This window comes from Alternaria arborescens (genome assembly GCF_004154835.1).
Source record: "Alternaria arborescens strain FERA 675 chromosome Unknown contig_59, whole genome shotgun sequence".
Classification (NCBI taxonomy): Eukaryota; Fungi; Ascomycota; class Dothideomycetes; order Pleosporales; family Pleosporaceae; genus Alternaria; species Alternaria arborescens.
Window position 1 is genome coordinate 57,245 of NW_021167914.1, and position 27,085 is coordinate 84,329.

The window sequence follows — 27,085 nt, forward strand, 5'->3', positions numbered from 1 at the left end:
GCATCTGGAACACCCTAGTTGGGGCAGGCGCTCTGGACGTGGCCGGGCTGCTTGCAGCGGTAGCACACACGCTCAGATGAAGTCTCCTGGGGGCAGTCGCGCGACAGATGGCCGACCTCACCGCCTGAAAGGGTTAGTCGTCATCCTACTAGGTGTGTGTGGAATATATACTCACAGTTGTAGCACTTCTGGCCCTGGGTGCAGTCACGGCTCATGTGACCGAAACCACCGCACGAGTAGCAGGTGGTCTGGCGAGCGCCTCCGTAGCCACCGGCACCGCCACCGTAGCCTCCACGGCCGCCGCCGTATCCACCAGCACCAGCAGCACCGCCGTAGCCGCCACCCTGGGAGCAGTTGCGGGCAATGTGACCGACCTGACCACACTTGTAGCACTCTTGGCTGCCGCCGCCACGGCCACCCATCTGGGCACCGCCGTCCTTGGTGCACTCGCGCGAGATGTGGCCGGTGCCACCGCAGCGGTAGCACGTCTTCTCAGCCTGGGGAGAAGTGCATTCACGGCTAACGTGGCCCTTCTCACCACAGTTGTAGCAAGTTGGGGTACCCTTGGTGGGGCACTCGGCAGCGCGGTGAGACGAGTCTCCGCCTAAGTCTTGTTAGTGAAATGTCGCGGCATGGTGGGCATGGTATCAACTCACAGTTGTAGCAGCCACGGCCACCGGCGCCAGCAGCAGGTGCTTGGTAAGAGTCCATTTTGGTAGAGTTTGGGGGAAGAGACCTGGTTATGTTAGACATGATATAAGCGCAAACACCATGAGTTCGCTCTTACCGAAGTATCAAATGTCCAAGGGAGTGACGTTAGAAGATTGTTGTCTTCTGAAAAGGTATGCAAAGAGTCGCTCGAAGTCGCACACCACCAATTGATTGATATATCGGAAGCTGAGGGGTTTGAAATCGTTGGAGAGAGAGCGAGGGGCACAAACTGATATTTTCAGTTCGGGGGTTGTGCTTGCGCTAGTCTAAGCGAAATACGGTCTAGCTTCACCGTTGATTCCTTCCAAAGTGTGGGTCGCTCTGTAGGATAGTAAGGGACGAGTTTGCTATGGGGTGTGTGTACACTGAGGGTCCGGAACATTCTGCCCCTCACGCCATGGTTACGGTGTGGTGAGCTTTGGATCCATGTGTGATTGGGAGTACTTTGAATGGTATGCAGAGACGTCATTGGAAGGGGAATTGTCGCTTGACAGGCCTCATGCAGCCCTGATCTCCGACTAACATCTGCAGCTAACCTGGCGTGGAAGGAGTGCGCAACCGAACGATCGCACACGTGGCTGCATGTAATTTTCGATGTCTGGGCATGAACAGGTGGCATGAGTTAGATCGAGAGATCTGGTACTGTGGGCGATGCCGGCTCAAGATCCAGATGAGATGGCGTCACAGAAGCGATTCTTGTACGTCAGTATACCAGGCATTCTCATAAGTTAGATAGACATATGCATGAAGCATTGCTCCCAGAAGGAGCTTACAAAGGCATGTTAGTGATCGTGCAGGAGACCCTGAAACCTCGGGCAGGTGGTTGATGGTCTGGAACAATGCTGTTCTCCACACCAAAAGTCAGTTTAGTCCGGCCTAAGGACGCACGAAAGCGCTGTTTGCGGTGGACTATCGAAATCTACGGATATATTGAGTTCATATTGTAACCAAGTTGCCGAAACTCCATCAAAAATAGGGCTTGTGGTTTAGTGGTATAATACTCCCTTAGCATCAGTTTCTGAGCGTTACAACGCACAGAACCAGCTTGGGAGTGGTCCAGGGTTCGATTCCCTGCAAGTCCATTTTTTGCCGGCGTGGACGTTAGGGTTGTCGTTGTGTTGTGCTGCTCTGCGTTGTGGTTTAGTTGCGAACTTTTTGCAGCTCCGATCACATCGTTTTTGTAGGCTACACACCACCCAGAATCTCAACTGATACTTGAGAGCTCATTAGGGGCAGACAACACTTACTTCAACCAAATGCATCAGATGTATACTATGCACACTCCCAAATACTCTTGCTCGAAACTAGCGGGGAAATTTAACATGAACCGAAAAGATATCTTTTGTGCAAAAGTGTGTTTCTTGATGATAATTCCGCTAGAAACATCTACCGCACGGAACGCTGCTATTTCCAAAGGGTAGCGAGCGAGTATCAGTATACAACCCATTGATGTAGCACCATAAATACTGTCGCGCTGCTGAGCCACAAGCAACGAACTGCCCAAGTGTATTTCTTGTATCACCAGCTGTTCCAATTCTCGACCTCCAAAGGTAGCTCCAATCGCTCGTCCATCATTACTAACACCCTCCAGATATACAGCACATATGGTAGGCTATTCACAGTTAGACTAGTTCAAGTCTCCATAAAACACAAGATAATGTATTACCTGGTAGTCTGCCTACTGTACCTTTACAAGTCGTCAGGATCAACCACCTTAGGTATGCTGCGTGTTCGTCCCATCACCAGAATCAGACAACGCAATCCACCTGCTTCATCTCCTTTTGTGTCTTTTGCTGTCTAGCCCATCACTAATCTACAACAGCCTAGAGTATCAATCGCAATAACCATCGCTGCAGTAACTCGACTGCGAAGATACTATGTCTTTAATGAACTACATCTCCAACTAATACAGATGTACTCTAAGAAGCAGTGTACAAGTCAAACGAACAACAAGCAGTTAATACGAGATTCTTTTGCAAGGTGACCTTGAAACTACCAACTGTCTCCAAGCCAACGAGGGCAGTAGTAGTATAACGCTAATGGTGAATAGATAAGTTATCTACCTCAACAATACTATGAGCCGCCGGACCTTTACCTAAAGAGAAAGCCGGAAGATTGTCGAGAGGACACAGCGCCACCCTTCTTTCCGCGTCCCTGCAGTTGACAGGAAGGCTTGATAACCGTATCCTAGTAGACAAGATCGTTGGGTTCTTGATACAAACGAAGATTAAACATGAAGAAGTACATGCAGGCTCAAGATCCTCGTATGCAGAGTTACTTAGGTAATCGCTGCTAACATGCATTTCGTAGACTGGAGTTCTCGCAAATGTGAGCACGCGAGGTCCTCTGGTATCCTTGTTCGTGCCATCTGATCTGCGCAACGGAAGTCCTGAACCGTAGCGAGAGGAATGAGGTTTATCAATAATCCAAAGCGAAAGAGAGAGATGATTTCATTTCCCCAAGATGCGACTACCTCGCGGCACACTCGGCCACTGCGTCTGTGATTACGCAATGATATTACGACTGCGGAAGTGACGCACCTTGCGCAACATCTGTCCCAACCTTGATGACCGTTTGTACAACACGACAGACTTCGACCCAACGAACCATGGATCCCGGCGCCTGATGCCGCTATGTTTCGTGCTTCCGCGGATCCCGTGAGAAACAATTCGGATGACATGCTCTAGGTGGTAAACCGTGGGTTTCCATACATCAGTACACTTGAGCCCAACGTTCGGGTCTCGAGACAGCGGCGCCGAAGTCTTTACCGGCTGCAACATGCCAAGAACATATTACACCGCACCCGTCAGCTTTATCGCCGCATCTATGACAGCGCCAATAGTCGAAGCGGTGATAAAGCCGGCCGCGATATCCCATGTATCGTGTAATCCAACGAAGGATATAGCTTCGAGTGCGGAGCCGCATACTTGAGTGCGTTCTGCCAGCTCGCTGGGCTATTTAAAGAGTCTGGAGTAAAAAGAGTCGGAATCTGGACCGGACCCCAAACTTAGGACCACGGATCTTTCTACGCGAATCTCGGGCGCTAATGCAGATCTACACCCCCGATTTGGAAACGATCCAGGGGCGCGTCTTGGCTGATGACCGCCACAAAGCCACCGAGCTTAAGATGCTTCTTCGTCACGACGTGAGTTGCGAGCGGAGGTTTTGTTCGGATTCCGACAACAAAAGAACATGAAGATGTCTGGATGCGCGCAAGTATCTTTGGAGACTCTATTAAGAACCTCGCTGTAATGAACTGCTCAAGCGCTTACACCGCAATTCCCAAGGATGCCATACATTGCTAACTCTACGCTAGCCGGCTGCCTCCTGTATCTCAGTCTCAGTGTCAGCCTCGACCAACTCTGACACGCGCGGCGGCTGACCCGGCCATGGCCAAGCACCGTGGGCGTCTCTCTGATTGTTTTCCAATGTCTGGGCATGCGATTAGTCGTCGCCTTTTATATGCCTTAGCGCCCATACCTTTCGTTTCTTCTTCTTGGTCTATCTTTTTCCATTTTGTGCGGTGAAAAGGGCGGTCTGTTCACTCGTTTGCAGTCGTCGTCTTTACCGATATCAGACTTAATTTTGGTCGATCAACCTTTTTTTGATCATACACTCGTTTCACACACTCGTTCATACCGAATTATCATAATGCGTTTCTCCGAACTTTGTGCTGCGGGCCTGATCGCACCTCTTGTGGCTGCTCATGGCGACTTCCCTCTCCCGAAGATCGTTGGCTTGGGACCAAGGGATGCTGGAAAACTCAGGGCCAGGAACATTCTGGGTGGACATGCGGCACATGCGCACGTCGCAGGACCCGAGCATCGTTTGGCAGCTCGTCAAGGTGGTGCTGATGGTCGATGCGGACCGAGCAATGGCGGTGCTAGTTGTGCTGAGGGATATTGTTGCTCTGTAGCAGGTTACTGTGGTCAAGGAAGTAAGCCGTTCGCGTACAATTGCCTCGAAAGAAAGATGCTGATTTTGTCTAGATGAGTATTGCCAGGCACCAGACTGCCAGTTCCAATATGGCCCAGCCTGCGATGCCAATCGGGTTCCAGCTGGCGGAAGCACTCGTAACATTGCTCGTCCTAAGCTTGGCAACCAACCCTATGGTGGAGAGGGTATCTACGACTGCACTCAGCCGAACACGATTGCCATCACGTACGATGATGGTCCTTTTGTCTACACTGAAGGTGTATTGGATCAGTTCAAGGCTGCTAATGCAAAGGCGACTTTCTTCATCACTGGAATCAATATTGGCAAGGGCCCGATTGACGATGCGAGCCTGCCATGGCCTGCTACCATCCAGCGTATGATTGCCGAAGGACATCAAGTGGCAAGTCATACGTGGTCGCATCAAGATCTTAGCGCGATCACCAAGGAACAACGCTACGATCAAATGGTTAGGAACGAGGTATGACAGCCCAGCCGAAGCATTCCAAAGCGAGATACTAAGTCGAGATCTTAGATGGCATTTACCAACATCATGGGTAAATTCCCCACCTACATGCGCCCACCCTACTCCTCTTGCACGGCCGCATCAGGCTGTCAGCAAGATCTCGCGGATCTAGGATACGTTGTCTCGTACTTCGACTTGGACACCGACGACTACAACAACGTCACCCCAGACAAGATCCAAAACGCCAAAGACAGGGTGTTCAACGCTATCAACCCCAGCAACCCCCAAGTCGACGCTTTCCAAGCCATCGCCCATGACATTCACCAGCAGACAGCCCAGAACCTGACTGGCTATATGATTCAAACGATGCAGGCAAAGGGCTACAAGCTAGTCACTCTAGGTGAGTGTCTAGGTGAACCAGAAGCAAACTGGTACCGAAGTGCTGCGACCGGCCGTGTAGCGTCCTCGTCTTCCTTCTCAGCACCTGGATCGACAGCAACATCATCTGGTGCCGGCAGTGCTACATCCAGTGGATCTGCTGCCACTCCCACGGCTGTCTCCACAGATAGCACTTGCGGAGGTACATCTGGCTTCACCTGTCTTGGTAAGAACCGCAAATGATGGTGACAGGAATGCCTCGACTGACACCGACAACAAAGGTTTCGCCCAAGGCGAATGCTGCTCCCAATACGGATACTGCGGTAACACGGACGGCCACTGTGGAACTGGCTGCCAGGCTGGGTTTGGCAAGTGCGGCAACTCTGCCTCTGCTTCCTCAGGTTAGTACTGTCTCTTGAAAACTGTATGTGAGATGATAATCTGACTCCGTACATCCACCACTTAGGTGCCCCGTCCTCTGGATCTGCCGCTGCATCTACAGGTACTCGTACATCTTCATCTGCATCAGCTCCGACTTCTGCGCCCAGTGGCCTCGTAGTCTCAAGTGACGGATCCTGTGGCGCGGCCAAGGGCTTCACCTGCACTGGATTCGCGGAGGGAGAGTGTTGTTCGCAGTATGGATGGTGCGGCACCAGTGCTGACCACTGTGGAACGGGATGCAACCCTCTGTTTGGCAAATGCCCCGGCTCTGGTTCGTCTTCTGCTCCCGCGGCGTCGAGTGCGGCACCTGCACTTTCCTCCGCCGCTCCCTCTACTGCAGCGACGAGCTCAACAACACGCCCCACTAGCCTCAGCACATCCACCCGTCCTGTCACTACTTCTACCTCGACCAGCACACGCACTTCCTCCGCCCCAGCGGCCACGTCATCGGCAGCCAAGCTGAAGGTTAGCACAGATCGTAGGTGTGGTGCGAACAGCAAGTCGACGTGCAAAGGTTCGGCGTTTGGTAACTGCTGCAGTCGATCCGGAACCTGTGGGTCGAGTTTGTTGTACTGTATGAAGGCGTTGGGATGCCAGTCGGGTTTTGGTGATTGCCCTAGGTAGATGAGTCGGCTTCGACAAGGCTTCTTCTGTTTGTACAATAGTTTTTTTTTCATATTATTTTTATCCTTCTTGAAAGATGAGCGTTGGTTTACAAGGTCACGTCAAGCATGGAGTGGGGTATCTGTGTAGCATGACTATTGTTTTAGTTATTGAGGTTTCAATTTTGTGGCTGTGGTTGTGGCTGTGGCTGTGGTGCCAGGCATCACTTGAAAGCCAGCCTTGTGAGCTGAAAGTCAGATATCAATCTTTTGTTCAATCCGTACACACTTTCTATGCCATCATGGACTTCAAGGTGCAACCCTTCTTCCGCTACGAACCTCTCGATCATTCTCATGACTCTTTCCGTCTTTGCAGGCTCCTCCCTGGCGCCGGGGACACTCCAATACACTGCGAGCTCACCCACGAAACCATTTCCGCTCAGACTGATTGCTACAATGCGCTGTCATACACCTGGGGTAGTGCGACAGAACAGCGTTGGATTCGTTTGAATGGAAAACCATATCATGTTCAGCCCAGCCTTATGCACGCGCTCAAAGCCATTCGAAGGAGTGATGAAGCGGTTGTAATCTGGATTGATGCTATTTGTATCAACCAAGGAACAACTCCAGAGCGAAACCACCAAGTTGCCTGATGGGTGATATTTATCGAAAGGCGAAATGCGTCCTGGCCTGGCTGGGTCATGCAGCGGATGATAATGATGCATACTTCGACTACTTAGAGCGCGTTCGGACTACCGAGAGAGTTGAAAAGAAGCGAATTGACGAGGCAGGGAACCGCGCCGTAGTCTTCCTGAACAAACGACCGTACTGGCGCCGCGCCTGGATCAAGCAAGAACTCATCCTCGCCAAGGACATCACCATCTACTGCGGATCTAAGTCTCATGCGGGGGAATCCTTCTTCTGGTTCGCAAGTGTATCAACTATAGGCGAGTTTGGTGGTTATGAAGACTACATTTCTAGGATATACTTGCACAGAAGAACTAAGGGAGAACGTGAGACACTGGAACAATTGTTACACAGATATGCCAATTCTGAGTGCTCCAGTCGTCTTGATCGGGTCTTTGCGCTGTTATCGATGGCTTCGGATTGCACAGGCATGGAGAGCAGGCTCGTGGACTACAGCCTTAGTCCCTCAGCGTTGTTCTTTGCGTTGATTGCTCATTTCGAGCCCTCGAACGTTTTGCCATTCGTTACAATCCTACAAGATGCATTGAATGTGCGTCGAGTTGAGCTTCAGGAATACATGTGTTCAGTATTTGGAGACATCACTCGCAAGCCTTCCTCTCTCATGGAAAAGCTGGCCATCGACTATATCCACAGAGTACAGAACTACATGGTTTCGATTGCTTCTGGTATTTCGGTTTCGCATGCGGAGTTCATTACTCAGTCCTATAACGCCATGCTCCCATCAGAACTTCCACGCAAACACATAGTGTTCCATATCAAAGGCACCAAGCTTGGCTTGGGATTTATGCCCTCGCTGTTCGGCCTCCACTTTCGAGCCGTTTGTAAGAAAGAGGAACACGTCGGAGCTGAAGAAGCTGATGGGATTTGGGAAACCTACAACCCGCCCATCACAGTCGAGCAGGTCTGGAGATACATGATCCTTCCCGCCGTTGTCCTCGACAAAAGCGGTCCACATCTGATGGATCCAGATTTGATCGCGCCGGTAAAAGACGCTGTTGTCGGAAATCACGGTCCAGACGCCGTGAAACCCAGTATTGACATAATATGTTACACCTTGGCTGAGCTCAGGCGAAAGGAAAAGTTCAAGAACCGGAAACTTTGTTTGGTTGATTGTCGATATGTGGTCGGTACTCTGTACGGGTACTCACTGATGCGGCCGCTTGGGTTTAAGGAATCGAGCGACAAGTAACTGGAGCATGGAAAACCGCCCAGGAGACTTGCGGTCATGCCTTTATAATAACTTATTTGTGGGGTAAGATTTTAGCATGATGTTCATGTACATGGGTACTTTAGAGTATTGGTTGGCCTTGGAACTTGCAGCGCAACACCGACTCGAAACTTTCTATAACTATTAACCTTCTTCCGGCACAAATAGTGAGAAATCAGTCCAATCTGACGAGGACACGAGCAGTGCGGAAAGATGGATTGCATGCAAGTCATGGCATCTGAACAGCTCATGTTGTCTTGTTGAGGTGACAGACGTGGCGACATGGCCATGGGTCAAGTCATGATGTGTGGATGTCAGCGCTTCTCCACTGCCAACCGCGCTAGCCTAGCTTGTTCCCGACGCCAACTGATATCATGTCGAGCTGTCGCCCTTCCTCTTGCATCGCCAATTGACATCTGCGCATCACCGCAGCCCGTCGCCCTCATTTCCAGTCTGCTCGTCAGCTCTTCTCTTCGTGATAATTTCTGTTCGCCCACTACAGCTTCGCGCTTTCACCACCTGGGCTTCGGCCACGCACTTGAATTTTGGGTCTGAGTAAAGTACGTCGCCCATGGCGTCACTGTGCCATCGACGGCAGCGGTGCAATCGCGTCTCTCACCTCACTAACACTGACGCAGATCTGCCCTAGCCTCCCTCGTCATGGCGGACCTGCAGGAGCTGTTCGCCCGCCTCAACGGTGGCGCGTCCGGCAACAACCAGCAGCAGCAGCAGCAGCAGCAGCAGCAGCAGCAGCAGCAGCAACAGGGTTATCAACAGCCCTCTGTCTCCTCGCCTCTCTTCTCCCCCCAGCCAGGTGGCCCGCAGCCGCACCACCAGTCTGCCATCATGTCGCCCAACTCATCCATGGCCAACACGCCCGCGCCCGAGCACGTGTCGCAGCAGACGCCGCAACAGCAGTCCACAAACCTTCTCAACCTTCTTCGTTTCAATTCGCAGGGCGGTTCCGGGCAGTCTAGACGCGTCTCGCAGCAGTCGCAGGCGCCTGACCTGAACCTGGCAAGTGTCATGGGTACCAGGACGCCTTCCCAGGGCGCTCCCGCCCCAGCGCAGTCGTCGCCTCAGCAGAACCCGCAGGATCTTCTTCTGCGCCTGCTGAACCACCCCAAGCCAGCCCAGTCTAGCGGCAGCGTGCGCTCATCTCGGGCTGCCTCCGCTGTGCGTTCTCCGCCAGTCGCATCCCACAAGCCTGAGACGGTTGTGGACGACCTCGCGCAGGACCTCGCAGACGCTGAGCAAGAGCGTGTATCTTCCGACCCCGCTGTACATACCCCGGGGCTTGCCGATGCAGCTCCCCTCGCTCCCAAATTCACCTACGTCAATCCCTTCGACACGCTCGAAGCTGCCAGTCCCCGCAACCGTACCCCCACCCAGCAAGGCTCCAAGCCTCCTCCCCCAAAGATGGAGATCCTCAAGAAAAACGCACCCGAGCCTTCTTCACCTGCTCCCCACGACGACGCTCCCGCCCAAACACACGAAACTGTGGCCGAGGCCGTGAGCGAATTGGGCGAGCACGTCGGCCAGCAGATCGAGGATGCGCTCGCCGAAGCCGAAGCTGAGGCTGCTCTCCCCATGCCCGAGGAAGTTGCACAAGTCCAGGAGACTATGACTGAGATTGCAACCGAGATCAAGGACGAGTTTGCCGACCCAAGCACAGCCAAGGAGATTGAGGCTAGCATGCCCAAGCCCATTGCAGCTGCTTTGAAGGAGGTCGCCACTGAGATTGCACAAGATAATGTTGCCGAAGACTGGGAGACCGCTGAAGCTGAGGAGAGTCTCGCCAAGGGAGAGGACCAGACGGTAATAGTCTACAGGTTCCCTATGCGCGCCTTTGCCTCGATTCAGGTCAACCAGATGCCGCCCCGCCGTCTCTACTTTGCCAACGAGCTCTTCATGGACATTGCTCGCTTGAAGAAGGATTTCGACCAGATTGACCGCTCCCTTGTTTCTGCCAGTAGAAATTTCATTGTCTACGCGCTCGTCAAGAAGGGCGGTTTCCGTATCATCCGCCAGGAGAACGGTCATTACCGCCAGGTCTTCGAGAACCATCAAGAACGCATCTTCAACATCGCCCTTTGCACTTCGGCAGGCGATTCCCAAGAACCCCTCGAAAGCATCCTTGGAATCGGCGTCAACGGCACCGTCTTCTGGACTTCTCTCGACCCTGCTCGTGAAGACCAGTTTGGCGAGAACCTCGACTCTCAGGGTTTGATGCTTCCCCCATCGCCATCTCAAGATGATAACACATCTGGAGGCCAGCTAAAGACTCGCGCGAAGCCATCTTCGCGCCACCCAGAGTTCTTTGCTGTCGGCAGGGGCAAGTCCATTCACATCGTCTTCCCCAAGGTTGCCGCCGAATATGCTCGTAGTAAGAGCCGCATCTGCCACACCGAGAAGTACCTCAAGGAGCGCTCTCTCAAGATCCTCACTGGCAAGGCTGGCAAAGACTTCACTTTCAGCGAAGACGATACGATCATCGTGTCACTCGACAAAGCTGGCCGCATGCGCTTTTGGGACATCCGCGCTCTCACCGAGCCTGACCTGGGCAACCCTCGTAGCCCACCCCGCCAGGTCGAGGTCTCCGAGACCCTGCTAGAGTTCCACACTACTACACCCAATGCCAAGTCATGGCCCACTTCGGTGTTCTTCTTTGACAAAGACAAGCCGTATACTAAGGGTATTGCGCTGCGATATGTCATGGTCGGTATGAAGCAGAACCATGCATTCCAGCTCTGGGATCTTGGTCTCAACAAGGCTGTACAAGAGATTCACCTACCCCACGAGAACGAATCGGACGCCATCTGCAGCGTATCGTTCCACCCCCGAACTGGTATCATGGCTGTCGCCCATCCCACTAGAAACTCGATCTTCTTCGTCCATGTTTCTTGTCCGAGGTACAACCTCCCTGCCCTGAGCCAGGCTGCCTACATCTCCCGTTTGGCGAACAAGGGCGACAGGGGCCAGAACCCTTTGCCTCCAGTCAACGCTACTGCTATTATGACTAGCATCACGGAGTATTCTTTCGCTTCCAAGGGGCAGATCAGGAGCCTGCACATGCTAAACGAGCCCGCTGGACCTTCTGATGTCGATGACCCTGACAACGCTGCTCTCTTCGAATTGTACGTCATGCATTCCAAGGGTGTCTGTGTCTTGCGCATCCGCCGAAGCGACCTTGGCTGGAAGAAGGAGGGTGAGCCCATGCACCCCAAGGAGGCTGAGGAGGAGGGTGTGATTACCATCTCGCAGCTCAAGCCACCGCAGCCTGTCACAGACGAATCCTCTACTGCTGGCGACAACACTGCACCCAAGTCGGTGTCTGATCGATCTGCTGCTCGAGAGCCTCTGAAGAGGGAGAACAGCAACGTCTCGAAGCCATCCGTCAATCCCGAAGCTGCTATGCGTGCATCTACCCTTGCAAAGGTCGAGAGCAAGCAGGATGCAGCTCGTGCAGCTATCATCAATGGTGGTGAGAAGTCTGAAAAGAAGAAGAAGAAGCGCTCTGCCGCCACTGAGGCAGCTTCTCAAGTCTCAGCAGCACTATCCGCCGTGGCTTCTACTGCTGCTTCTACCCGTGCGCCCCCAGCCATGCCCCCGTCATATGCGCAAGCTGCTCAGGCAACCCCACAATCCAAGTCTCCGGCACCACCTGAGGCGCCTGTCGTGCAGGAGGTCGCCAAGTCTAAGCCCATCGACACCACCGAAGCGCCCGAGTGGGCCAAGCAGCTCATCAACAAGCACTTTCAGCAGCCAAATGCTGCACCCGCCCCCGCAGCCTCTGCAGAGTTTGATGCTAAGAAGCTTGAGGAAATCGTACAGGCTGAGATCTCCAAGGGCTTCTCTCGTGAGCTAGACGTTATGTACAAGCGCTTTGACGAAGACAAGCGCGTCTTGAACGCAACAAACGCCGCCAACCAGCAGGCTGTTCTACGCATGGTGTCTAGCACGCTCAACGAGAATGTTGAAGGCGTGATTGGGAAGATGGTTGAAGATAACATTAGCAACGTCGTACTCCCTCGGGTACTAGCAAAGACTACTGCCACTCTTGAACAGGGTCTGAGCACCAACCTCAAACCCGTTTTGGCGCAGCAGTTGTCCAAGGAAGTTCCTGATGCTGTCGCTCGTGCCTTCAAGCAACCCCAAGTGTTCCAGTCACTCTCTGACCAGGTCGCCAAGAAGATCAGCGGCAACTTCGAGCCCATGATCGCTGCTTCCGTTGCCACGGTTGTCAACCCGGCCATATCGAACTTGACAAACATTATTGAGCGACAGATTGGCGCGGAGCTCCGACAAGCTCATGCTCAGCGCCGTGAAGACGCCGCCAAGATCGCCGCGCTGACTGAAACCGTGCACACATGCCTAGAGACTATCCAGACCATGGCCGCCACCCAGACCGAACTCCAGTCCCAGGTTGCTAAGCTCCTCGAAGCACGCCAAGTCCCTGCGCCTCAACGTGGAGGAGAAGCTTCATCCCCCGCTGCCACGCGCTCCCCACCCCGTCAGAAGACGGAAGAGGAGCTTGAGATTGAGTCCATTACGCGTCTCATATCCGAAGGCAACTACGAACAAGGTACCATGCAGTGGCTGCAATCCCCCCGCAGCGCCGCACTTTTCGACACTGTCTTTGTCCGCTGCGACCCCGCCTACCTCCGCCAGGTTTCCCCGCTGCTAGCCTTGTCTACTGGTGCAGTGGTGTCTGAGTCGCTGAACCGCAACCTTACCGAGCGCCTTGTCTGGCTTAATGCTGTTTTCCAGAGTGTTAATCCTAATGTAAGTCTACTACCTCCTAGTCGTCATATTGTTGCTTCAGATACTGATGAACTTGTACAGGACGCCGAGATCCGTGATATTATTCCCAAGATCATGGATGTTGTCATCCAGCGTCTTACTGCTGCTTATATTCAGCTCAATGAGAGTACGCCAGGTAGTCCGCTATTGAGGGCTATCTCTCAGCTCGTCAACAAGTGCAATGAGATGACTAGGGCTGCCGCTCTTTTCAGCCCCCGTGGTTGAAAGACTGAGGTGACCTGGCTAGCTGGCCATACCTTTTCCGGATAGTGACGATGGTTGGTCATGAGCTGAGAATGCCTTGATTCTGACCTCGTTGCTTTGACGACTGATGGACAGGTCTTAGTTGCACTTACTTGGAGTGTCATGGTCACGGTCTATGAGATGGAGGACACTACCTGCCGTCACAAGGCCTGTGTCCTTGCAAAATTTCCTTATACTTTCCCTTCATTTGCCTTTTGTTTTACTGCTTTTTCTTTCGATGTACACATAGATTCTTTCCCTTCCTGATACCCACTCTTTACCTTTCGGCGAAGAACTCTGAGAAGTTTTGTCAGAACGGTCTAGTGATGCTGGAATGCTCATTCTGATTGTTCGTCAAAAGTTCGTACGACGAAGCGCTGGGTTTGCGGGTGAGGTGGTTGGGATGAATGAGAGCATGCGAGAGACGTCATTTTCTCATGACCTATTTCCAGACTCTAGGGACTAAAGCGACAGTGTGTACGATATTGTTGCGATGGAGGATATAGTTGAAGAATTAATGGAGTAATGGAGTGATATACTTGGTGCTGAACTGTTTTACTGTGCCGTCCCCCCTGCCTGTTCTTACCCAGTGTGTAAACGACGGAATTATTTCAAATGCCGATGCACCTTTGTCGTTCTCTGTACCCGAGCGACTATGCGTTCCCAGCCAGGGTGAAAGTAATTACAGGATTGCAAGGCCATATCGCAGGGTTAGCAAGAAAAACCCGACACCCGCAATACACCTAGCCTATTGCAGGTGTCGAATTTTTCTTGTCAGCCCGGTGATGTGATGGCAATGATGGCGATGAGACATCCCCGCGATCGCGGGAACCAGGGTCGTCGCATAAAATGTCGCAGATTCGCACCCGCATCCACTTTGCCAATCCGAAACGTGGGCTGCCAACCACTCAGGATCTCGAGTTGCTGTTCCGCATAAAGTTTAGGGCCATTATAACAGTCGTGTCGCGGCTGGGAGCTGGTGGTTCCGATGATTGCTGCATTGTGCGGCGAGCAAAGTGTCAAAGAGAGGATTTCTTTGCATGGCTTTTATTTGGGCGAACAGATGGTGGCATTGCTACTTACGTTGTACTGAGGCGTTGTAATTGAAAATAGATGGATGCCTGGCATGGTTTGATGAGTGTTGTGCCTTCTTTACTTCGAGTTTGATTGTGTTTCTTCCCTTTTTTTCCCACCTTGGACTTCTTCCCTTTCGTGTCCTCAGTTCCTTCCTTTTTTCTTTCTTCCTTGGCTCCTGGGTTCCATTTCTTGACGCTCATTTTTTTGATCACTATTTCACGAATATACGCCAAAGAGACCTGGTTGTCGCAATTGTTTCCCCCTTTCGAGACGAAACGATACGAGGACGAAGGGATATACAGAGCGCAACTGTGATTGCTAGACAACATTGGACCACACTTTCTCCATATCGCACACTTCGCTCCCATCATCGGACGCCAGGGAGAAAAGTCAGATAAGCAGAAAGAGTATATTGGGAAAGACAAGAACCGTACAACACAGCAAGAAATGGCAATCAACTGGGTCCTCCCCGTGCGCGCTGTGCAATTCGTCCTATCCGTCGTCGTCCTCGGATTGATGGCATATGGTACGTTTCTTTCCCCTTTTTCTTTTCCCACCACCTTACATCCATCTGACTTCCCTCTCTCAGTATCATCATGGTGGTCAACACACTGGCGCCAATCCTCCCCCAGTGAAATAAACTACCTCATCTTCGCGCCCTCATGGTCTCTCCTCTCCCTTGTCCCCTTACTCCTCCTCCAACTCGTACCAAAGTTCGAGAGTTTAAGGGACAAAGCGAGTGTGAAGTGGGCGCTACTTGGACTGGAAGGTTTGACAATGTTGTTTTGGTTTAGTGGATTCGTCGCGTTGGCTGTGTTTTTGAGTGGGAGGATATGCTTTGGCATGGTAAGTTTGCTCATTCTTATACACATTTTTTTCTTTTTTTCTGGTACAACCGAATGCATAGACCGTCCGCTGACGTGAGATACTCAGGTATGTGACGTAGCCCGCGCAAGTACAGCTATCAGTGCACTTTCGTGGCTGGCATGGGCTGTTACTTTCGTCTTTGGCGCTATCAGCGTTGTCAAGGGGAGGAATGGTAGTATGAGCTTTGGAAACAAGGCGCCAAAGAACAAAGAGGTAGATATGCACCAGGGTGTATAGAGAGAGAGAGGTGGCATGTTGGAGGCATTTGTCATGACGGTATATATCGATTGAGGGCTTAGTACGACAGTATATGAACAGCAATCATCAGGTATGATTGCGGCGTGCGGTGTTAGATATCCTGCTTTGGTTTGAGCAATGGTTTAGTCATAATGCAATTTCTTCTTCTGAACGCCAAGATATGTACAGTAGCTGGTAGGATTTGTGATATGCCCTGACCAGTCGTTTGGAAAGACAACCTGGGTACTCTGGGATGAGAACTACCAAGAATAAGAAAAAACCTGGGTTGTGCTGTTGGCGATTGTTTCTGCAGATACTCGTTTCAATTACAGCAGGCCCAGCGATATGATCGAATCAGATTTTTACTAGTAAATGGTACAGTCAAGCCTATCTCTTGCTGGTTACCCGATCGTTCCTGTTCGTCCCAGAGACAACCAAGAACAGACATCTTACCGATGACGGCAGGCAGAACATCGGCACTCAAAATGTCGTGTCTCGGCAGCTGTGAAATAGCCTCTGCTTGTATTTCCAGGGTTCAGGCAAATGTCATTAACCGTCCATTTGTCAAAACCCGTATGTCATGCCTTGATTATAAGGATCTAGGATGTCGGCTCCCGATCTTGCATGGTCAATTGCAAATTTTAGGCCTGTTTCGAAACGCTTGGCTACGTTGCAGTGCTGCCGAGGAAGAGATTTTGGAGGTGCCTTATAAGATGCGTTGTATGCCTGATGAAGCTGTTCTGAAACACAACAGAGACGTGAAATGCCTGGAACGGCAGACTTCGGCCGCGATGTTCGACGTGATTGCGCCAATACCTTTCGTATCGATTGAGCAAGAGAGAAGCCAGCGGTACAAACTTTTTGTCGTCGAAAATTCCTTCGTGGTAGTTCAGGCTTGTGCCCGTGAAGAATGATGCATTTTTGGGTCCAGTAGTTCGTTGACACTGCTACATTCGTCATAGCGCGGACGCTAGCGTCTAACATACTTGCGGCGGATCTGCTCCAGGATCTTGACACCTGCAACACCACGCCACTGATGCTCGTCACAGAACATGTGCATTTCCATCTCGGCTGACACCATCTGACAGCGTTCTACTCGCGTTTCTCTTTTCTCGGCAACGCGTTTTCTACGACGATGCCAGTATGAGCGTACTCTGTCTCCCGGAGACCCGCATAGAAACAAATCGGCCAGACGCTATCCGACTGAATATAGCCACCATGGCAAGGAAAGTAATTTCAATGGCATGACCAGAGCGGCAATGTTGCCGTTCTCGACTTGTTGGCGGGGTGCTTGGCAGGGTGCTGTCGTTCCCAAACCTTCCGCGAATCTGGATGCAGGGGCTTTTCGAAGCTACGCTCGAGCGCACGCCTGATACGTGTGCGATGCGTGTCAGCACTCATGGCTGGATCTTCCTCTTTTGGCCTGCGAAACAAGTACATCTTCCCTCGCTACTTTGCCATCAAAACATTCTTTCTTCCCACTTCTCCAGCTTCACGCGCGCGTTAAACATTGATCGCATCCACAGGCGATTCCTTGAAACATCAATCCAGAGAAGATCTACCTACACGAGTCACTTCACCAGAGGTTGCGATCATGCCGAAGACTGCTGTCTTCACCACTATTACGCCGTTGCCGGCTGGCATCACAAGGAAGAGTGTGCTTGATATGTACCGTGATCATCTTGCCATGATCGACCTGAACCCACTGGTCGTGGAACGGTTCAAATGCAGGCCACCAAGCTATGCGCCAACAGACGAGTACTGGGCTATGTGGTATACCATCAAGGGTGAGTATTGTGCATTCACAACCCCTGAGTGCAGTGCTAACATCATCTAGACAAGGTCTCATATCTACCGGGCGGCCTAGCTACAGGTTCTGTATCATACCACGCTTGTTTCACCGACACAGCCGAGGGTCTTAACACACACGTGTACGCGCCACTTGGTCTAGATATCCAAGGGAAGTGGACAGTAGGAGGAAGATTACCTGGCGAGCCAAAGCCTCCAGCTGAGCCTGGACTCAAGACACCAAGACACGGACTGTACATTCGGGAAGACGTTAAGATGACTTGCTCAGCACTTCTAATGAGCTTTGTCAAGAGGACGTTCAAAGACTCACACGGAAAGCTTGTTGATAAGCTAGTGGAGAAGGCGCATATCCTGGAGTCAAACTTTGCGAATGAGAGACTACAAGCACTCCGGAATGTTGCTCCCGGTGAGCGAATGGGTCATGGAGACATCTTTATCGCACCACCACCAGACTACGACTACCAGCCTTCTCCAACATACCTCCAGGTTCCCTCGCCTCGCTTCGTATCCCATACAAGAAGTCAAAGCGACCCAGTGCTATCTCCTGGCTTCTCTTCTTCCTCGACACTCAACGATCCCAATGACAGCCCCTTCAACAAGAAAGATCGGCCAACATCATTCACGTTTGTACGTGAAGAGAAGGAGGTCTCGTCCTCCGCTCCCGAGGCAACCTCTTTTCTGCTGCCAGCGACAACATACGACGGCGGGTTCTCGCAACGACGTGAGCGATCAGCATCGTTGTATCCTGGCAGTTCGTCGGACCAACACTTCGAGTGCATGAACTCCGAGCGAATGATATCTCTACTACCGCTTAGTCCAACAACTCCGGCACCACCACAAGATTGGAACGCCCCAAAGCACGCACCCAGGATCTCTTATACACCCGAAGAGCGACCTATCTCATTCACTTTCCCCTTTGACCCGAAGCACCCCTTTGATCGCAAATCGACATCGGAGACGTCGCAATCGGACCAACAAAACCTTCTCGACGACATCGACGACGCAATTGACGAATTCATGTATACATTACCTGCGGCTACATATAGTCCGCTGCCCGCAACCACATACTCGCCCCAACCAACCCCTGAGCCGATACTATCCAGCGCAACATATACCCCAGAACCGACGCTATCCAGCGCTACCTACAACCCAGAGGCCACCCTGGCCAGCGCGACCTACAAGCCAGAGCCGATACTTTCGAGCGCGGTCTACGACCCAAGACATGCGCGAAAAGACTCCGCCATGCCGTCTCAAGACTACGCCGACGAACGACCTCCGGTGCCTCTGAAGGACGACAAGTACAGGAAAGGTAGCCTGAGGGGATAGATGGAGGGAAAGCTCGGCTTATGCCTTTTGATGAATCTTCTGTACAATGTTTACCTCTGCTTCGATTGTTCTCTCATTTGGAGAAAAAAGAGCGTGTTTGGTGTTGGAGAGTTTTTTCTTTTTTGGAATCTCATATATATACCCGCATGTATCAGGCTTACAGGATAGGCTGGATGGAGTTAACCCTTGTATAAACTCTTTTTGTATATCACAACCACGACAGCGGAAAACGCGATTTACCAATCTTTGTCTCTTCTGTAACCTCGACCCAGTGTGACGAGTGTTCGTAACAAGAAAAATCTCTGGCGATGATCTGTGCGTTGTGTGCTTCTGGGCCCTGTTTCATATATTGGTCTCTGAAGTAGTATGACGAATTATGCCCTCAAGAAGACCCAGATCTGCCTTATCGGTTGATACCCAGTAGTGGAAGAATCAATCCAGGCCCTCTCTCTCTCATCACAGGCACCACCAGCAGTGTCCCCAGCAGCTCCTTCATTTTCCAACTTCACGAGCATATCAGCATAATTCTCCTACCCATCTGAGTGATTTAAACTCCAACGTCCCCACTCTTAATCATGTCATCATACTCCAGCGCCGCATCAAGCAAGACCTGCGCCCCCAGTGCGCAATGCTCTGGACTCGTATATTCTTCTGGGTTATGACTTATTCCCTCTCGACTCGGTACGAAGATCATACTCGTTGGACAGACCCTACTCGTCCATGCGCTGTCATGTCCCGCCCTGCTCTTCATCTCCATGACCTGCTCTTCACCAACTTGCCCCACTGCTGCCTTCCTCACCGCCTCGATACAGTCCGGATGGAACTTTGACTCTGGTAAGCCCCACGTGCGTTCCACACGGTACTTGGTCCCATTATCTTCTTCCGCAACGACTTGATCGAAAGCCTGTAAGATTTTGTCGGACAGTTGGGTAACGAGGGCATCAGTATCGCATCTAACATCTATCACGAACCCCACCCCAGCGGGTATAGTGGCTTGAGAACTCGTATCACTGCTGATAACACCCACGGTAGCAACGCCCAGTCGGCTGCCGAGTGCAGTGTCACGTACAGCTGTTATAAGCCGTGAAGCTGTGACCAAGGCATCTGCCCTCCCTGGCATGGGTGTCGTACCCGAATGGCCTTCTCGCCCTGTCACTCTAATGGCATACCATTTCATGCCCTGTACGCTCGTCACGACACCTACACCCTTCCCTTCCTTCTCTAGAATAGGGCCCTGCTCGATGTGGAGTTCGAAATGAGCGGACAGTCTATTCTCGCGGTAATCGCAAGCAATGGGGCCCAAGTATCCGGTGTCGCGTAAAGCTGTTTCCATGGATATACCGCTAGTATCGTGGAGGGCATGACAGGCTTCTAAATCCGTGCTGCTATGTGTGCTCCAGACACCTGAAGCCATCATCGCGCCAGGGAAACGTGCGCCTTCTTCGTTTGTCCAGTTTATCAGCGCAAAGGGACAATGGGTTTGAATGTTGTTCTCGTCGAGTGTGCGGAGGACTTCTAGGGCGGACTGAACGCCTAGTATGCCATCGTATCTACCTTGACATCAGTCCAATCTGGGTTGGAAGAGGGGAAAGGGTGAGTTTACCGTCCACCTGCAGGTTGGGTATCCATGTGACTACCCATGCCGATTGGTGCTTTGTCTTTAGCGGTACCTGGGCGTATTGCGAAGATGTTTCCCATTTGGTCGATTTTGACCTCGCATCCCAAACTCTTGCATTCACTGACCAACCAGTCTCGCGCAGCTTTGTCCGACGGGGTTAAAGTCAGGCGGCACATGCCTGTTGATGGAGCTGCGAGGGCGCCATATGCCGTGCATGTTTCTTGCAATGTGCTGTTCAGCCTGTCGCCGTTTATTTTCGGGCTTCTGACAGTCATGTTGGCTTGTTTAAAAGTTATGGTATGTTGTAGGCTGGTGTTGCGGGTTGCCCGTAGTGGCGTGAAGTCATCAGGTACGGTTGTTCCGACGCGTCGGCTTCTAGAAACGCGTCTCCATCACGTATGACTAACGAGTATTACTGTACAGAACACCGTACCCTTCTTAAGCGCGTTTGTACCGCGGATAGGCGTCATAGTTGATAAGGGACGGGTGAAGACGATGGAAGGAAGGTGGGGCAGCGCGAAAGAGGGGTCGAGATACGCACCTCACAAATTTGGACTAGCCTACCTTCTACAAGCACGATAACCACTGAAATGTATCCTCTAGTATCAGCAAGTGACTTGAGTGTCTGTTTCCCGAGATTAGACCATTTGAAATAAGGCTACAAAGAGGTAGCCATGGAGTACGACCTCATCATCGTCAATGGAATCGTAGTTTCCGAAATCGAAGTTCAAGAGTGGGATATTGGTATCAAAGATGAAAAGATATCGAAAGTGGTTCCAAGAGGAGGCCTGAAAGATGCAAAAGCGACGAGGACGATAGATGCTGAAGGCGGCTTTGTTATGCCAGGAGGTGTAGACGCTCATGTTCATCTGCAGGAACCTCCGTTGTTTGGCAATGGCTCAACGGCAGACAACTACGAGACGGGTAGTCGATCAGCAGTATGCGGTGGTACCACCACAATGGTAACGTTTGCGCCACAAAAGAAGACTGAGGATACTCTTCTTGATACCCTGGCGGCTACCCATGAACGAGCAAAGGATAACTGCTACATTGATTATTCCTTCCATATCATCGTGGGAAACCCCTCAGAAAGGGCACTGTCGGAGTTTAAGACTCTTCGTGAAGAAGGCATTTCTTCACTCAAGATCTACATGACCTACGAGGCCCTGCAGCTGCATGATGGTCAGATCCTAGACATCCTCCTCGAGGCGCGAAAACAAGGCATAACAACAATGATCCACGCCGAAAACGGTCAAGTAATCGACTGGATGACTGCCCAGCTGGAAAAGAAGAAGTTATTTGCACCGAAATACCATGGATCCTCCCACCCTCCCATGGCGGAAACAGAAGCCACCTACCGTGCCATCAGCTTATCAGAATTCATGGACACACCCATCCTTATTGTCCACGTCTCCACGCCCGCAGCAGCTGCCCACATCAAAGCAGCACAAGACCGCGGCCTACCCATCTACGCAGAAACGTGCCCACAATACCTCTTCCTCACGAAGCAAGACCTCGACCAACCCGGTTTCGAAGGCGCAAAGTGCGTCTGCTCGCCCCCACCACGGGAGAGCGAGGCAGACTGCGACGTAATCTGGGAAGGACTTGCAAACGGCACTTTTACGATCCTCTCCTCGGACCACTGTCCCTTCCGCTACGATGATGCTCAAACAGGCAAGAAATCCAGCATCAGCGCTGAACACCCGCTCGGCCACTTCAAGTACATACCCAACGGCTGTCCAGGCATCGAAACAAGACTCTCCCTTGCCCTCAGCGCGAACCGCCTCAAACTTACCAAATTCGTCGAGGTCACTTCTGCCAATCCTGCCAAGCTGTACGGCTTGTATCCGAAGAAAGGCGCGTTGGTGGAGGGACAGTCCGATGCCGATGTTAATATCTGGTATCCAGAGGGTAAGATGGAGGAGTTTGAGCTGACGAATAGCATGTTGCACCATGATGTTGATTATACGCCTTTTGAGGGGAGGAGGCTGAGGCAGTGGCCCAGGTGGACGATCTTGAGGGGAAAGGTGGTTTGGGATAGGGGCAATGGGGGGTTGTTGGGCCAGAAGGGGTATGGGAGGTTCACGAAGAGAGATGCGAGCAGTCTTGCTAAACCTACGAAGGAGGGCGAGTGGGTGTTGCCGCTGTAGGTGTGCTTAAGATGTTGCGCACACCATGGAGGGGACATTCCTCACTTGGGTATTGCTTAATGCTTGTGGCGTGATTCAGCGTGTCTGATCATGGTAGTACGGAGAGGTACAGTACAGTGGTACGTTATACCTAAGCCGTACGTAGGAGAGCCCCTGTTAGTCTATATTAAGTAAGTATAGTCTGTACGTAGTCTAAGCGGCTTTCCTACAGTTGATATTTGTACTTGGAGCTTTTTTTCCAGTGCTGCTGTACGTACAACACTAATAACTAACCTGTACGTACTTTACGATAGCTTTAATCGTGCCGGTATACGGTGTGTGGACATGCTGGCGTGTCTACTCCATACCTTGAGCCATGCTGAGACGAGTGCTAACCGAAAGTTAGACGATATGACTACTCCGCGTCAAGAGTCGGACGCTGGACATGGCGGACGAGAAACGTCTCTTGGTAGAGGCTGGTGCTTGACGCGCAGGTGCCGCGGCTCAATCCTTATCTTATCAGTTCACCCGCGAAGGTCGCATCCCACCCCATTCTTGCTTCCTTCGCGACAGCACCTCCGATGCGGCCATCTCCATCGAGTCAAATGAGGTCATGCATGACTAATAGTATATGGCTGTACTCTTATCAATGGAGCGGAGGTCCTTTGCCGTCTCCTATGTGGACGGAAACCCCATAAAGCTTATTGCGCGTCAACAGGGCCATGCTTGAGCTTGAGGAAGCTTGTCATATGCCAGAACTAGGCTCCGCCGTCGTATAGAGAATATGGCGACTCTTCAGCCGCCAGTAGAGTATGTAGATGTACTCGTGGTAGGTGGAGGACCGGTGGGTACGTGTAGCCCCAGCACCCATCGTGTACACACCATCGTACTAACAACTACTCACAGGCCTCATAACCGCCTACCAACTCGCACGTAACCTCCCCCAACCTACCCACCGCATCAAAATCATCGAGCAATACCCAAAATCCTCCCAAGACAACTATGGTCGCGCCATCACCCTCTTCCCCCGCAGCTCCGAGGCAAGTTATGACTATGCGAAATGCATATGAGACATACACTGACTTTATATCTTCACGTCTGTAGATGCTTGACCAGCTTGGTCTTGCTGATTCACTTGCGCAACAGTGTTTTGCGTGCCGCGAGACAGTCAACTACGACAAATATGGCAACGAGGTCGAAGGAAGAGGCTGGGCGTTCATGCAGAACATGAAGGACACAAAGTGGGACTTTGCACTGGTGCTACGGCAGAAATACCAGGAAGAGGTGTTTAGGAAAGCGTTGACGAGAGAGGGCGTCCAACTCGATGCGCCGTATACATTAGTGGGTGTTGAGGTGATACAAGGGGTTGAGATGGGCGGCCACAGGGTGCTGGCTACCATCAAACATGGCTCGACCAAGGCTAAGAGCGTGGTCAAGTGTCGATATCTTGTCGGCGCAGACGGCGGTCGATCATTTGTACGGCGAGCTATGAACATCCCCTTTGACGGCTCCTCGAGCGAAGACAAATGGGTTCGCGTTGACGGCGTCATCGAAACCGACCTCCCCAAGCCACGAACCTACTGCGCCATCGAATCACCTACCCACGGAAATGTCCTCTGGGCCGCGCTAGACCGAGGCGCAACGCGCATCGGCTTCGCATTCACAGCCGAGCGCCAGAAAGCGTATAAAGTCTTCGACGAAGCTGCCGCTGTGAAAGAAGCCATTGCATCTGTTAAGCCATTCAACCTTTCATTTAAACAAGTAGACTGGTGGACTATCTACGTCGTCGGGCAGCGCATCGCCCGTTCCTTCTTCGTAGACGACTCTATCTTCCTCGCTGGTGACGCATGCCATACGCACAGTTCGGGCGCAGCGCAAGGCATGAACACCGGCATGCACGATGCTGTAAACCTAGGCTGGAAACTCTCCCTCGTCCTCCGGGGTCTTGCTAAACCGGACCTCTTGCATTCGTACGAAGCGGAACGGCTGCCTAATGTACAGCGGTTGATTAATTATGACAAGGAAATTTCGCGCCTCATGACAATGCAGCTGCCAAAGGGTTGGACGGGCGATCCGGACGCGGATCCGAATGAGATACTGGGTGTAGTCATGGCGGAAGCGGCGACATTTAGTAGTGGGTTGGGTATCTACTATGAACCGGATTCTTACTTGAACCTTATGCAGAGTTCGGGTGTGTCGTCGGTGCAGCCTGGTCAGCGCGCACCAGATGTTAAGTTGCGGAAACCTGCCACGTTCGAATTTACGCGACTGCAAACCGAGACACCGAATACGGCCACGTTCTATGTTGTGCTTTTCGCTGGGGAGGTCGCGCGCACGAAAATTGCTTTGGGATCGTTTACGGCAGCGATCGAGAAGCTCTCTTGGCTGAGTGATTCAGACGCTCCTGTATCATGCTTTTCTATCATCGCAGGACCAGGTGGGCCGTCAGCGTATGAGACATTGGGTGGTTTGCCTTTTGGTCGTGTGTTTTATGATGAAGATTGTAGTGCGCATTTGAGGTACGGTGTTGCAGCTGAGAAGGGGGCTGTGGTGGTGTTGCGACCCGATGGGTGGGTGGGTACGATTGTGGAACTAGGTGAGAGTGCGGGGGAGAAATTGTTGAGGTATTTTGGGCAGTTTTTGGTTGCTGCTGTGAGGAACAACAAGGCTGGGGCGAAGTTGTAAGGATGCTGTGAACTGTTCGCAAGAGCTTAACAACGACCGCTGCAAGTGATAATACTACGCAAACAACAGGATTTAGATTTCGAAGCTCACTTTCGTCTGGCCAAATCAACCATGTCGGAGGCGTTTTCGAATGCACTGTTTGGTCCTATCACGGCCTCCAAAGCTACTATCATGCAAGCCTCGAGGCTTGCATGTGCGCCTCATCCTTGGCAGCTGAACTCAAATCTATATACAATAGAATCCCCAGCCTTGTGCCTTTAATCTGTTCTTCTCTTTTATCTTCTGTTTTCCTGTTCCTTAGCAACTATGGAAGTGTCTCCTCTTTACGTTGATGAAGTTCAGCTTCTTTCTTCCAATGTTTTCTCAACCGAATCCTCTCGTTCATATGAATTTTCCTACAGCACAAGAGAGAGGCGTTTTATTCGAACCAATGTGGAGGATTGGACGTTTGATAAAATATATGATCTTATGATGTTTTTATCGGGTATGCTAAGTTTCGAGATCCTCGTTGATGGCTCAATAGAGTCTGCCACCACTTTCGAGGTCACTGACCTGCCATTGGCAAAGGAATTGCGAGATGGTATATCACCACTTGACTTGTTACACACATTGAACCGCTATCAAGCGTTTCCATTCGAGGAAAACAAGACCTCAACCACAGGTCGCCTGCTGTGTTCGCAACGCAAAGACACTTTACTGCTGGTAACACCCGAACACTCTAGCCCTTGCCTATACCTCTTTCTGAGAAGCTTCAAACACACCACGAAACAAAGAAGGTGGCATGGCTTATTCGCCCATGAAGATGAGTGGGAATGGCAGGGCATATTCATCCATCAACATGAGTGGGAACGGCAAGGAGTATCCGTCCATGAAAATGAGAGGAAACGGCAGAGACTCAAGAGGTTCGACTCCCACTGCCTCAGAAGCAGTTCTGGAACAAGCACAATCGCGACAGACTCTTTCGATGTCTTTGCTCTGTTCGTTCGCAACATTGTAATGCAATATATTGCGAGTGTTACAACTGGAGCTGAAGCCCTGATGACAGAGATCCGTCGAGTTAAAGACTTATTGAGACCAAACCGGCCGGAGAGACTGAGCGACTTGCTTCGGCAAATCAACGCTATTAGTTACCAACTTAGAACTTCGAGTCTGGAGGCACAGTTCGCGTTCAGTGCCGATGCTGCGAAGTGGACAAAAGATGCTTTGAGGCCATCCGGAAACGAACATCCGGATTATGATGTGCTCATATCAGCTCGAAAAATGCAGCAGTACCATCCGGATCTCTTGAGAGAGATGATTGCGGAAGTACGTCAGCAGATTATCGACGTTACTGCTGAAGAAAAACAAACCAAGGATGAGCTTCGTGAGAAGCGAGAAGAGGAACGCCAAAACGGAGAAGACGCTCGTGCAAGAATGGAGATGATCTTCCTCGAAGAGAGTATCAGAATTGCTAAGGAAACTAAACGCGACAGTCGCACTATGCGCGGCATAGCCTGGGTTACCATCGCATTCCTTCCCGCCACCTTTGTATCCTCATTCTTTGGCATGAACTTCTTCAATGGCATCGCCGGAAACGTTCCTTTCGATGAAGCAAGTCGTAATGTGTGGCTGTTCTTTGTGGTAGCAGTGCCTGTCAGTGCCATCGTTCTGTTTATCTTCTATTTCTGGGACAGGCATGAGCAGATGAACGATGAATATGAGCTGAAGTTAATCGGGCGGAGCGGGACTACTTGATGGAAGAAAGTGAGTCACGGTATACTCTGTAAAGAAGAACGTGGAGTTGGTTGTTCCATCTCATGTGACGTTTTGTCAGATTTAAGCAGCAAGCAGAAAGAGATCTGAAGA

The 27,085-nt window shown here is 51.5% G+C and overlaps 10 protein-coding genes across 10 annotated transcripts; 8 read left to right on the forward strand and 2 right to left on the reverse strand.

Annotated features, from left to right (window-relative positions):
* Positions 1 to 14: 14 nt before the first annotated feature.
* Positions 15 to 711, reverse strand: AA0111_g11854 (hypothetical protein; the record flags this gene model as incomplete). The annotated part of the gene is made up of 3 exons (XM_028645766.1): positions 15 to 124; positions 176 to 604; positions 657 to 711. The coding sequence occupies 3 exons, from the start codon at positions 709 to 711 to the stop codon at positions 15 to 17; spliced, it is 594 nt and encodes a 197-aa protein (XP_028500557.1).
* Positions 712 to 4,362: 3,651 nt separating this feature from the next.
* AA0111_g11855 (hypothetical protein) lies at positions 4,363 to 5,894 on the forward strand (the record flags this gene model as incomplete). Its single annotated transcript, XM_028645767.1, has 4 exons — positions 4,363 to 4,648; positions 4,701 to 5,125; positions 5,180 to 5,714; positions 5,770 to 5,894. The coding sequence occupies 4 exons, from the start codon at positions 4,363 to 4,365 to the stop codon at positions 5,892 to 5,894; spliced, it is 1,371 nt and encodes a 456-aa protein (XP_028500558.1).
* Positions 5,895 to 7,183: 1,289 nt separating this feature from the next.
* On the forward strand, positions 7,184 to 8,428 carry AA0111_g11856 (hypothetical protein; the record flags this gene model as incomplete). Its single annotated transcript, XM_028645768.1, has 1 exon — positions 7,184 to 8,428. One exon carries the CDS (start codon positions 7,184 to 7,186, stop codon positions 8,426 to 8,428), a length of 1,245 nt encoding a protein of 414 aa, XP_028500556.1.
* Positions 8,429 to 9,106: 678 nt separating this feature from the next.
* Positions 9,107 to 13,474, forward strand: AA0111_g11857 (hypothetical protein; the record flags this gene model as incomplete). Its single annotated transcript, XM_028645769.1, has 2 exons — positions 9,107 to 13,231; positions 13,292 to 13,474. The coding sequence occupies 2 exons, from the start codon at positions 9,107 to 9,109 to the stop codon at positions 13,472 to 13,474; spliced, it is 4,308 nt and encodes a 1,435-aa protein (XP_028500561.1).
* A 1,542-nt stretch (positions 13,475 to 15,016) lies between these two features.
* Positions 15,017 to 15,673, forward strand: AA0111_g11858 (hypothetical protein; the record flags this gene model as incomplete). Its single annotated transcript, XM_028645770.1, has 3 exons — positions 15,017 to 15,095; positions 15,159 to 15,415; positions 15,503 to 15,673. 3 exons carry the CDS (start codon positions 15,017 to 15,019, stop codon positions 15,671 to 15,673), a joined length of 507 nt encoding a protein of 168 aa, XP_028500554.1.
* Positions 15,674 to 17,267: 1,594 nt separating this feature from the next.
* AA0111_g11859 (hypothetical protein) lies at positions 17,268 to 18,808 on the forward strand (the record flags this gene model as incomplete). Its single annotated transcript, XM_028645771.1, has 2 exons — positions 17,268 to 17,460; positions 17,511 to 18,808. The coding sequence occupies 2 exons, from the start codon at positions 17,268 to 17,270 to the stop codon at positions 18,806 to 18,808; spliced, it is 1,491 nt and encodes a 496-aa protein (XP_028500555.1).
* Positions 18,809 to 19,355: 547 nt separating this feature from the next.
* On the reverse strand, positions 19,356 to 20,701 carry AA0111_g11860 (hypothetical protein; the record flags this gene model as incomplete). Its single annotated transcript, XM_028645773.1, has 2 exons — positions 19,356 to 20,358; positions 20,412 to 20,701. 2 exons carry the CDS (start codon positions 20,699 to 20,701, stop codon positions 19,356 to 19,358), a joined length of 1,293 nt encoding a protein of 430 aa, XP_028500549.1.
* A 399-nt stretch (positions 20,702 to 21,100) lies between these two features.
* AA0111_g11861 (D-hydantoinase) lies at positions 21,101 to 22,576 on the forward strand (the record flags this gene model as incomplete). Its single annotated transcript, XM_028645774.1, has 1 exon — positions 21,101 to 22,576. The coding sequence occupies one exon, from the start codon at positions 21,101 to 21,103 to the stop codon at positions 22,574 to 22,576; it is 1,476 nt and encodes a 491-aa protein (XP_028500548.1).
* Positions 22,577 to 23,339: 763 nt separating this feature from the next.
* On the forward strand, positions 23,340 to 25,240 carry AA0111_g11862 (hypothetical protein; the record flags this gene model as incomplete). The annotated part of the gene is made up of 3 exons (XM_028645775.1): positions 23,340 to 23,403; positions 23,462 to 23,595; positions 23,660 to 25,240. 3 exons carry the CDS (start codon positions 23,340 to 23,342, stop codon positions 25,238 to 25,240), a joined length of 1,779 nt encoding a protein of 592 aa, XP_028500547.1.
* A 306-nt stretch (positions 25,241 to 25,546) lies between these two features.
* On the forward strand, positions 25,547 to 26,974 carry AA0111_g11863 (hypothetical protein; the record flags this gene model as incomplete). Its single annotated transcript, XM_028645776.1, has 1 exon — positions 25,547 to 26,974. One exon carries the CDS (start codon positions 25,547 to 25,549, stop codon positions 26,972 to 26,974), a length of 1,428 nt encoding a protein of 475 aa, XP_028500546.1.
* Positions 26,975 to 27,085: the final 111 nt, after the last annotated feature.